General features: G+C 35.8%; 1 protein-coding gene across 1 annotated transcript in view; it reads right to left on the bottom strand.

Annotated features, from left to right (window-relative positions):
- Window positions 1-287: 287 nt before the first annotated feature.
- LOC101893569 (dynein axonemal heavy chain 10-like) overlaps window positions 288-12,600 on the bottom strand; it is a 129,782-nt gene continuing 117,469 nt past the window's right edge. Inside the window, exons 53-61 of the mRNA XM_059125481.1 lie at window positions 11,915-12,067; window positions 11,674-11,851; window positions 11,470-11,601; window positions 7,070-7,281; window positions 2,299-2,439; window positions 1,242-1,346; window positions 1,084-1,185; window positions 575-721; window positions 288-510 (exon numbers count right to left, since the gene is read on the bottom strand). Coding sequence (XP_058981464.1) covers window positions 364-510; window positions 575-721; window positions 1,084-1,185; window positions 1,242-1,346; window positions 2,299-2,439; window positions 7,070-7,281; window positions 11,470-11,601; window positions 11,674-11,851; window positions 11,915-12,067 — 1,317 coding nt within the window. The 3' untranslated portion in view covers window positions 288-363. The remainder of the gene's footprint in view (window positions 511-574; window positions 722-1,083; window positions 1,186-1,241; window positions 1,347-2,298; window positions 2,440-7,069; window positions 7,282-11,469; window positions 11,602-11,673; window positions 11,852-11,914; window positions 12,068-12,600) is intronic.

The raw sequence follows: 12,600 nt of genomic DNA, 5'->3' as shown, positions 1-12,600 counted from the left end.
ACCGCAGAGCATCATTCGGGCAGCATCTGACGGTTTCATTGGTAACCAATTCGAACAAATCTAAGCGTATTCTAAAATTTGATACTATTTCCGACATTTTTTGCTTTCATTCAATAAAATTAAAAAAAAAATGTAAAAATTATGGCGTCTGACTTTGTTGCAGTTTTTTTTATTTCACCCTGTACATCTGAACGTTTTGTCTCTATTAACACAACCCTGTCTATAGGGCGTATAGACATCACTCGATTTTTTTAAGTCATTCAGCTAAGCATAATTAAATTGCAATGAAGTTTTCATTGAGATTTTTTTATTAAAAATTCTATTAAAAACAGTCTTGTGGTTAATAAAAAGTAACAAACATGTTCAGTCTCGATTTAAGGTCAAACAAACTCCCTGCAAAATCCAATGACTCAGGTCCTCTGTTGTGGCCAGATCTGCTTCGAAAACGAGACCAACGCCCATGGCGTTGCGTCGCAATGAAGTTGTGTAGACCGGTGCCCGGAAGGTGTTCTAAAGAAAGGGAGAATGATAATAAAAATACCTGCTCTAAATGCTGTCAATTTCAAATACCCACTTGCAGTTTAAGCCTGTGAGATTCTATTGGCACCACCGACAGGATTGGAAGATCTTCGACCAGCACTTTAGGCAAGGACCGGCCCAGCTGCATACGTTCCATGTCCCAACGGGCACCTTCAATATGCAAGCCAGATATGTAGCAACCCTGAGTTGAGAATAGAAAAGAAAATGTTAATATCATATAATCTCTCGGCGGCTTAAGGGAGGAAAGGTGTAAGGTATCGGTCTGATGCGACGTATTTTACTCTTTTAAGTGTTCTCCTAATAAAAGCGTTCTCTTAATTTTAAAATTTAAATTCAATATCTGATGATTGTATTTGCAACTACTTTAAAAACTTGCAAACATGCAAAGATGGTATCGTGAAAACTCTCTTTCTCTGTCTCTCCCTCTCAGCATAAAATCAATTTCAAAATTTTCAAATGTGATATAGCCCAATAAAAATCAATTTTAAGTTAATCTATATAAAATGTTATGAGGCTCTTCTTGAGCATAGACATTCAACTCACCGTTACGGGTCTTTCTTCAATATCGTCTGGATCGACAAATTTTGTTACGCATGTGTACATCTGCGATCTATCCAAGGGCCAGCCATTTTTGCGACAAGCAATCTGAAAAAGATGCACGATCTGCGTAAAAAACCTGCGTAGCAATGCCTCCAACTTACCTGGACCAAAGCCGTCAGATAACTCTGTGGAATGTGCAGGCCCGACAGCCACATGACCAACGGTTCCCCCGACATTGACCAATATTTGAATTGAGTGGCACGACGCTGTGTAAAAAAAAACACACATTTAAGGACATCCAAGAGATAAGGAAAAAATAAAGGAATAAATCGATAGGAGATTTTTTGCGATTAAGAACAATTGATGAGGTTTTATCTTTTGCTTTACAAACTACGAGATACTGTCAATCAGGTGATAAGTTTGGGGGTGGGGGTGCCTATCAAATAGATAGCTTAATATTTTTATCATATCTATGTGTGTATTGTATTGTAGAGAAGGTGGTGTTGGAGTGCGAGGGGGTTGAATGTTGTTGATATTGCTTGTGATTGATTTATGATTGGAGGAGGAAGAAAAATAGCTGTAGTTTGTTATGGCCATCAATGCATTCATATATTACGGTGTTATTCCATATTTTTAGGGAATGCCATTGCTGATGGAATAATGGGAAATCCAAATTGAACGTAAAGACACCGACAATACTCTCAATTGCAACTGGACACAGGGCTGTTTTATATAATTATCCAAATCTATGTAAATCCGGTTATTCTCTTAATTTTTTTAATATAATTAATATAGAAAATAGTTTGTTTTTATTCGCAAAACGATAGATTAAATTGCCGGATATTCCCATTTAAACACTCGTCGAAAGCATATAGCCGAATGAATACCCTACAAGTGTACGCCTACGCTTCATCATCATCATCCCCATCACTTGGGAGGTTCACGCAATTTTTGAATGGAATGGATTCCTTGTGGCTCACATGAGTTTCGGCTTGTAAAAAATGATAAATGTTGCGAGGTATCGAAAGACAATTGCTCCAATCATTTGTTATGCCGAGAAGTTTATTGTCTTTGTGGTCGTGTAATCCATCGAGTGTGTGTGTTCGCATGTGTGCGCTTAAGCCGCTAGGCTGGGAGTGCGTTGTAAGTTTATTCAGACGATATTTGATATTCATTTACACGTGTACTGAGTGTGTGTGTGTGTCAATCACATGTTACCTGCAGATGTTCCATCCAACTGCCCAGCTGTTTACATGTATCTGGAGCCAATTTGCGCCAATCACTTGGCAGCAGACCGTTGAATAATGAATTTGCAATGTTGTCCAGAATATTGTCCATGCCGATTTCACCAGCAATTGCCTGTTAACGAAAAATAAGGAAATATAAATGCATACGTAAGTGGAATGAGATTTGAGACTGTGGTGGTGCGTGAATATGAAAATGTATCGACATAGAAAGATTGCCACTGCCTTGGCTTCGTCATCTTTGAGTGGACTTTCTTTGCAAAGCACGAATATAAATTGGCTAAACAAGTTTTCAGGGAACTGTAAAGTCAATTTTTTGAGACTACTTAAATTTGAATGCTATAGCATTCTTTTCATTCTGCATTAGCTTTAAAACGATTGCTATAACAATCAACTAAGAGGGCGACAATATTTCAAAAAAATTGTTACATTTTCGATTTGTTGGTGAACAATTTTTCCTCGTCTGGGTCTTAAGTAGTACGTTATTATAACTTACTCCGGCAAATACTCAATATTGCATTATAATATCTCATACTGTAAATGTGAATTGAATTCTGTTTCACAGAATTGACTTATAAAGGGAAAAATGAGATAACCTCAGTTGTTTGTCTTCTCTTGAGACGAGAGCAATTTTAGAATAGGGCGAAAGTCCACTTAGAGTCCTTATCCAAGTCTCCGAAAATCCCCTAATATCCATATAATTGCTTTAAAATCACATCCTAGAGTGAATTTATTTCTCAAAATATCCTTGAGTTCTTGTTGTCCGGCTTATGCTGACTTCTTGATTGCATATTAAGTATAATTGCGAGGTATTTTGCATCTTTTTGATTGACGTTATTTAACGTTAGAAAATAGGCTTTTTTAAAACGCCCATAACTCCTTAAATACTGACATTTCGGGGTTTTTGGCATCGTTTTGAAGGCAGTTATTTGAAGTTAGAAAATAGACTTTTTTAAAACGCCCATAACTCCTTAAATATTGACATATCGGGGTTTTTAGCATCGTTTTGAAGGAAGTTATTTTAAGTTAGAAAATAGGCCTATAACTCCTTAAATATTGACATTTCGGGGTTTTTAGCATCGTTTTGAAGGCAGTTATTTGAAGTTAGAAAATAGCCTTTTTTAAAACGCCCACAAATTCAGAATCAGTCCAAATAACCTGAATCTTGGCACATCGGATTGAAATTAATCTAGAAGCAAGTACATCAAATTTGGTGAAAATCGGTTCAGATATAGCTTTAGTTCCCATATATAGTTACATTCGATTTGGTCTTTTAGTTCCTCACATTCGTAATATGCATTCGTATCAAGTATCTTATGGAGCTCGGAAATGCCTTTGTCAAATTTTATTGAGATAGGCTGAGATTTGGATATAGCTCTCATATATATTCTTAATCCGATTTGAGGTTTGTTGTTTATTAATGGCTAATATGAACCCAAATGGGGTGAGTTTCGGGACGTACGTTTCCATTTGGCTTAACTAGGCTCCGATATATATTTTTTTAATATAATCCTTCTCGAAGTGATATCATGCACTCTATAGCAATGTTATTTGGTATAAAAGATAAAAATTTAGTGAAATTCGATTCAGAATTGATACAATTAGAGGACATTTGTTTGTATTTAGAAGGCTTCGTGTCCAAATTTTTAACTTGTGTCACCATTAGCATTATTTAAATATTTTGGTTTTTAGTGGATAGTAGTGGTATTTTGGAACAGACCTTCCTATTTAGATTTCGACGGTTTTTTAGGAAAAAATATGAGGCTTCAATGCATTTTCTAACGGACTTGGGCATAATTAAGGGTTTCCTCATGCTGGTAGACATACAAAGTTCCACATAATTGAACTTTAAAATAATCCTCTTAGCCTCTTCCTAGTCAAATAATTCTTGAACTATACCATGACAAATTATAAAATTTCTTACATACCTTTATCCAAACTATCCAATTATCTTTTTTTTAATAGGAAAATCGCGTTCAGACGATAATGAGGTCACGCGCATCAACTTATAAATTTTCTAGCTCTCATACTTTTTTATTTCTAGCTACGTAGCTTAATGTTTTCATTTGTAGTCCTAAAATTCCGTTACATTAAATGTAATTGAAACTTGACAGTGCTCTGTTCAAGGTTTAGTGAGGTGGTGTTGGTATCACATAGCCCCTATTTTCGATGGGTTCTTATTTGTTTATTTATTGAAATGCAAATACAACTTTGGCCGACATTCAATGACAAGCATGTCTGGCAAATTATTTTGCAGAAAATTCAGCTACAATGCCTTCATTGAATCACAGGCAAGGGAGAATCTGTCCAAATTGTTTTTGGCTCTGACTTCTGTTTGTGAATTGCAACGCATAAAAGTTAAGTAATGCGCCAATAGTTTCGAATAGCTGGTTATAATTTATGTTGTGATGTTTTAGGAAATTTGCAGACGAATAATAATTTATGTTTTCATGTGGGTGATATATATATAAGTATGTCTGGTATTATGTGAGCAATAATGTATTTTACTTTTGCTGAGCCGTTGCAATTTCATTAAAATCTCCAAGACAGTCATATATTTATATTTTGAAAACCGTTACATTTTAGCTTTTATTTAAATAAAAGCTTTTTGTTTTCAGCTTTTTTTAATAGTTTCGCAAAGAGTACGAATTCTTTCACTTCAGAGTACTTTCCAAATCTTCAAATTAAATGGTATTGGTGCCTTCGCAAACATATACAGGGTGAGATGAAAAACCTGCAACCAACTTCAGACAGCTGTCATTTCTAAGCCACTCGTCCGACCGCTGCTAAAATTATTCCAGTGAAAGCTCATTATATTGTTTGCAAGCGTAGAAAAGCTTTTTGGTGAGAATTTTCCAGAAAAAGAATTATTCGTAAGGAATTCAAGCGTGATAGTGCAATTTCTTTACATTTGGCTGGAAAACCACAAGTGGCTATCGTTAGTTGCCTCCAGCATTTAAATGTGAATAAATCTTTTGTGTCTCGTACCATCGCTCGCTACCGTGGTACTGGTAACGTAGCCCGACGTCAAGGATGTGGACGGAAGAAAACAGCAACATCAGAAGAAATGGTTCGAAAAGTGCAAGAGCTTACACCGCAACAGAGAGCTAAAGAGTTGCTTCGCTTGGCCGAAAGTGGTGAACTGCCAAATTTGGTTTTCTCCGATGAGAAGACCTTCGTTGTCCAGCAGTTCGTAAGCAAAAAAAAAAAAATGATCGTGTTTACTTGCCAAAGAGGTCAGCTGAATATGCACCTTCGGTTAGCCACCAGAATTCAAGCGCCGACCATGGTAATGCTGTGGGCCGCCATAACAGCCGAGGGTCGTTCTCCGCTCGTAGTAATCGACCGTGGCATGAGAATAAAAAGTCCGTATATTATCGCGAAAATAATCTGGAGGGTGTATTAATGCCTTGGGCCCGCAAACATTTTTGCGTAGACCTTGGACATTCCAACAGAACTCAGAACCATCGCACTCAGCACGCGCCACCCAAAAATAGTTACAAAATGAGGTTTCTCGCTTCATTTCCAGCGCACAATGGTCACCAACATCTCTGAATACCAATCCGTTGGACTATTGTGTCTGGAGTATTTTGGAAAGCAAGGTTGGCACTAAAAAATATCAAGGTGTCGATCACCTCAAGCAAGCGCTTCGCCGGAATTGGGCCAAAATACCGCAGAGCAACATTCGAGCAGCGTCTGACGGTTTCATTGGCTGTTTGAAGGCCATAATTAGTGCCAAAGTTGACCTATTCGAAGAAATCTAAACTTATTCTAAAATTTATGCTGTCTCCGACATTTCTTGTTTTCATTCAATAAAATTAAAAATGATGTAAAAATTATGGCATTTGACTTAATTGCAGTATTTTTTATGTCACCCTGTATATATATATAATATACTGCATGAGGTTGTTTCTCAGTGAAAATTATGAAGGTTCTAAGACTTTCCTAAAGCAGTCCTACATATGAGATTTTACAACACCAGGTTCCACTCTTTTACAAAGTGGCCTAAATTTTTAGGAAATTTGTATCAGGTAAATGTCTGTGAGTAAACTACACCTAAAAAGTGTTAGCGTTCTGCGTTTGCCTCATATATTTTCCATGCAGTACTAACTTCGAAGGTGCTAGGAATTATTTTTATAATTTATTTAAAATGAACTAGAATTAGGACACATTTGCATACATATTTTTTTATAAATACACATATGCATATGAATATAGAAAAAGCTTTCATTGTAACTAAGAAACACTAATTGTGAACGGAAGATGTTATTTCTTTGCATTTTTTTTCGCTCAAAACATTAAACCATTCCCCGTTTTGTCTCTCTTGCCACAAATTATGCCACACAAATTACACCAAAAATGCATTCAGTCAGTCAGTTAGTCAGTCATTTGTTGGTGGTTTTGGTCGTGGATGCCTCGCAAAACTTTAATAAGAAAAGTTTAATTAAAAGAAGTAACTGAAACTGAAACAGTTTCTCATTTTCAGTGGTTTTGCATATTCGTGTCGTTGCATGTTCATGCGGGTGATTATGTGGCAGCTGCCTGATGCAAGTCAAAGCTGGCATTTGCATTTAAATGATTTTTGCTACCTACGATTTGGAAGTGGAATTGCAGTAGAACGTCCTTCTTTTGAGATTCTTTTTCATGTTTGGATGTGTGCGGATTTGTTTTTGTTGTGTGCGGCAACTTTATTTGCCAATTTGCTTGTAATTATTCAGGTGATAATCTGTTGCAATTGCACCTACCTTCCTCAGCAGTTCGAGAGTTTTCTTAATGCGTGTAACCAAGAGATTGAAACGATCCAATTCCTGGAGTAGAACAACGCCAGTCGGTGTGAGACTCATTTGAATTTGTTTCTTGACACGCCACGTTTCAAACGCTGCCGGCAGTTTCTCCAAAATATCAGCAGCTACATTATCAATGAAGTCATCTCGACTGAGGCCGCCCGATGCCTCTCCTAGATATGGGAATGGAAATTAAATAAATTTTTGTTAATGTTTATGATTCAATCAATTGATAATCTAAGTATGGAGTATTCCCCCATTGGCTTAACTTAATTTTGGACTCTATTCCAGAGAGTTATGTTTTTAAAACAGCTTCGGAATATTTTCTGATCGCTACCAATATCATGATTTATGATGATTTTTCGGAAAGGTAAACAGCAAGTGTGATTCTCATTGACTCTACATGAATGCTCTACATTGGCTGCCTGGCTTTTCATCAAAATGATCATAGACAAGTAACAATTCCCCTTCCCCGGGGTGAAATCATGATATTGATAGCGATAAGCAAATGTTACCAAACTGTCAGATTCGGTTTAAAAAACATTTCTTCAGGAATACTCTAGACTTATGCAATCAATTGTTATTTAAAAAGTTTAAAAAAGTATTTTATTAATTTTATTGTTCATTTCTTTTATTCTCACATTTAAATGATGATAAATATTTAATAATTTTAGAATTCATATTGGTTTTTTTTGGAAAAAAATTGAAAACCGTAATTTGATCAAAACGAATAACTGATTTTAAAAAAATGAAGAAGAAAGAAAACAATTTGTGTAGAAAGCTTCAGTCGCAACAACTCTGAATGCATCTGAAATTTCTGGAACAGAATTTAAATTCTCATTACCTTTTTCCGAAGGCATCCATGGGTCAGCTATAATTTATGTATGTTTATGATAGAATGTATTAAAAATGTTTTTTTTTATGTTTTAATTTTTTTCATATATATATATTGTTTTTTAATGTTTTTTTTTTTTTTTTATTCTGATTATTTAATAAAATAACATTAGAACATTTAAATACTCAAATTGTAAGAGAAGAGAAATATCATAACATGTGAAGTAAGATGTTTGGTGTTGTGTTTGTCTACAAACATAAAAAAATCCAACATCAATTAAAGCTTTAAATCATGTAAAATACCCGCAGCCTTGAGTTATGATTGTTGAAACTGTTGATCCTTTATGGGGGATTTGTAACTGACCTAAGACTGAAAAAAATATTACAACGTGCCAGATTTGGACTATATCGACCATTACCTACACTTTATATGATATATGTGCACTTTTTTGGAATATGTGGAAATATACTTTAGCGGACCGAAGTATTCCATTTTCATACTTCATACAACATTGGTATGTGCAAATTTTGAAGGAAATCGAAATGCAAAATCATAAATTTCGAAAAATTCCATATTCATATCAGATTTCTGGTTAAGAGAAATATTTAGATATAGCAAGTTGTAAAGAATCGCCGACTTGCAAGTTATAACAGATATATGTATTGGAAAATGTGACCCGTTGTGGGTGAGTTACCAGTAGGGGTTGGCAGATATATATCATCTTCACAACAGATCTTGTGTTAGCAAAACTATTTGGAGGTGTGAAATATGAAGAGAGTTGAGAGTTGCTTATCTCTCTTTGGGCGTTTTGTTTTTCAAAAGTGTTGTACCCAGGGGGTTACCACAAGAAATGGTCGGATCTCTACCATCTTTATAACAGATCTTGCGTGTACATATTGAGATGTACCAAGTTTGAATGGAATCGGATGTTAGTTTCGTGTTCTATGAGTTTCATGAATATTTAATATTTTGACCCTTTGTGGGGGAGGTACCAGAAGGAGTGGACCGATATTGCCCATTTCCGAATTCGATCTAAGTTTGACAATAATATTACGATGTACCAAGTTTGGATGAAAATCCTTTGAGAGTTATCATGCACACCAGCCAGACAGACAGACGGACGGACCGACATTGCTAAACCGACTCTAAATGTCCCGAAACGGATTTGGTCCAAGGAGACGTAGGATCTAAAACTGTTATTTCGATAAGGCACGTTTTGGCCGTATCAAATGATATATACCCTCTCTAGCCATATGGCTGAGTGTAGAAAAAGGTTAAGAGAAACAATGCATTCAGATGTACTAACCGCAGTAGCAAGTGGCAACTATTCATGAATGTGATTTCAATCCCCGTTTACATTCAAATTAACTGTAATTTGACATTTCGAGTTCTCTCTTCCCAATACAAAGGAAAATATACATTTTCGGGATTTTTTATACCCTCCACCATACTATGGAGGGTATATTAACTTTGTCATTCCGTTTGTAACTCCTCGAAATACTCATGTCAGACCCAACAAAGTATATATATTCTTGATCAGCGTAAAATTCTAAGTCGATTTAGCGATGTCCGTCTGTCTGTCTGTCTGTCTGTCCGTCTGTCTGTCTGTCTGTCTGTCTGTCTGTCTGTCTGTCTGTCCGTCTGTCTGTCTGTTGTAATCACGCTATCTTTCGAATAAATTGAGATAGATGGCTAAAATTTTGCACACATGTTTATTTTTCCAGTAGGCAGGTTAAGTTCGTAAATGGGCCATGTAGGTCCACGTTTTCATATAGCTCCCATATAACGGTACCTCCGGATTTTCGGTATTTTGATGATTTTAGCGACATTATTCACGGGAATTGTTTCAAATCTGGTATTTGAAGTTCCAAATGGATACTACACCCTAAGACAGAAAATTGTCTTTGCAGGTCCACGTCCTCGTATAGCCCCAATATAACAGTACCTCCCTATATTTGGTATTTTGATGATTTTAGCGACATTATTCACTGGAATTGTTTCAAATTTGGTATTTTAAGTTCGTTATGGGAACTACCGTCTGTGACAGAAAATTGTCGGTGCGGGTCCAGTTTCGAATTTGAATATGGTAATGGCTTATGACAAACAATGCATATGTATGTCCACGTCGTATAGACCCCAACATAACGGCTATATTCGGTATTTTTAAAATTTTAACAGAATTTTTTAAGGATTTTATTTTTTGAAAATTTCCAAATTCGTTGTAAATGGTGGAGGGTATTAAAAGTTCGGCCCGGCCGAACTTACTGCTTTTTAACTTGTTAGATAGTCAACTTGGCTATAAGTCAATTCGCAGTAAATTCGGTACAAAATTGTGGGTAAACATTAAACATTTCAAAAATTGTTTAAATGTGGACCGATATAACCCATTTTCGACACAAATCAAACAAAATATAAACCAAACTTTTTTCCTCAAAATTCAAAGTTCTACATAAAGCAGTGTGGCCTATATGTTCCTATAAACGGTAGGATATAGGAAAAATGTTATGTATTGAATTATGACAATGCGTATAAAAAGATGAATATGTATGCTGTTTAAATATGTATGTATGTATGTATGTATGTGTGTGATAATACAACATAAAGTTTTAACGGTGCCAACAAAAAAAAAAAAAAGGAAACTAATAACTAACCCTAAACACTTTATAAAAATAATTTACAACATTTCAATAGATGCATTGCCCCGGACTACAACAAATAGATACATACATACATATGTATGTATATATATACACATTATGCCAGCAACAGTTAACAGTGTGGTGGAGAATCAATGTGTCGGCTATGCCGGTAATGATGCTCCAAACCACGGCAATGACAATGGCGGTAATGTTGTTAGCACCGGTGATGGCCATAATTATGATGCTGATGGTGATGATGACGACGACGGTGGTGGTGGTGGTGGTAGAATTTGTGATAATCACGACAATGATGATGCTGGCCGGTCGGCCGATAGCGGCAATGGCGGTGGCGGTGTAAATGGCAGGCGGTGTGCAATAAAGTTAATTGCAAAACCACAACTAATTAATTAAATTTAATTCAATTCAATTGAATTGAATATCTATAATAAAATATGTATGAATTCATTCATGTTTTATGTGCATTTTGTTTGTGTCGTTGTCGTAGTTGTTGTTGTTGGTGGTGATGGTGCTCTGGTTTTTTGTGAGTAGCTTTGCTTTTTTTCCACCTGCACATCAATTGGCAGCCGTGGCAACTATTATTTGTTGTTGCCATTGGTCGGTCGTAACTGTGACTGAACTAATAAAAAATCAGTCAGTCAGTCAGTCCGTCAGCCTGGCACGCAGTTTGGCGAATGCAAATTTTTGGTGGTGGCCACCGCCAAAGTAATTAAAAAAATAAAGGATTACTCTGCGGTTGGTGTAAAGCAATACGGCGAATTGAAAGGACAGTGCAATGGCCGCAAATGAGTGCTAACAATTGCAGGATTAAGTCGACATGCGATTCAAACTCAATTCAGTGGCAACGACAAGTTTCAGCAACGACTCACCGGTTTGTGGCTGGAGTTCTATTAACGAATTCCAGATGCTGCGTGCGGCCTGGGTGTAGTAACCGATTTCGGCATTCGGATGTAAACCAAAAACGTCTGGCTTATTGACAAGTGGCAGTTGGTCAATGTGAGCTGTGGCATGGAAGAGGAAAACAAAGAGAGTTGGCCAAAAGATTTTTTTTTTTCAAATTTCGTATTTGTCACCAATGAAATCCTCCTTTTGCACCACGTCCGAATCTGGCAGATAATAATCGGAGTTGTCATCTTTATAGAAATGGAATGGTTGTGAGGTATCGAAAAGAAAGTCGCCCATATACTCATCCATATAGCAACGGGTTATGCGGCGATCAAAATCGTCTATGACCCGTCCTCCGTACATAACCTAAAAGGGAGTTGAAGAAACAGCGTTGGAAATTCGTCTAATTAACGATGTATGTATTCTCACCTCTCCAATCAGGTATTTCAAGCTGTTCCACGGCACTTTGTCGTCGGATATTTTATTCAAATATGTCTGCAAGATTTCCAAGCATACATTGAAATCCGATTCATTGAAATCATAGCAGATGTTCCATCCAAGTTTGTCATATTTTCGACGTTCCTGTGGGGAAAAAATTAGATGTTTATAATTTGAGTCTAAATTACTTTGTAATTTGTAGAGTAACTATTTGAAATTAAATAATTATACTTGGCATTTAACTTCTTTCTATTTAAATGGCCTGTTTTCTAAAGATAGATAGATAGGCTTCAAGTTTGAAAGAAAACGGAAATAGTTTTCATGCTAATGGACTCCAGAAAAAACATGTTCTCGTAAAAATAGATAAAATAAAATGGAAGGAATTTCTATATGGGATTTGGAATATTTAATTTGAATTTAAGAACTTTTCAATTGAAATTAAACATAAATAAAATTAATAATAAATATATAATAAATAAAGTTTTAATAACTTTTTATTAAATTTCATAAATTTGTAGTTTTATTAAAACAATGTTTCTTTGCCAGCAGTCGGCACCACTTGCCAATTGGCGGTATGGCATGTTCCAAGAGTCGGCAAACCAAATTTTTTGTAAGAATAATTAATAATAATAATAAATTAATTCATTAAAATATAATATTTTTGTTTAGTTAAACTG

Source organism: Musca domestica, unplaced genomic scaffold (assembly GCF_030504385.1).
Source record: "Musca domestica strain aabys unplaced genomic scaffold, Musca_domestica.polishedcontigs.V.1.1 33, whole genome shotgun sequence".
Taxonomy (NCBI): domain Eukaryota; kingdom Metazoa; phylum Arthropoda; class Insecta; order Diptera; family Muscidae; genus Musca; species Musca domestica.
This window is presented reverse-complemented; position numbering and strand designations above follow the sequence as displayed.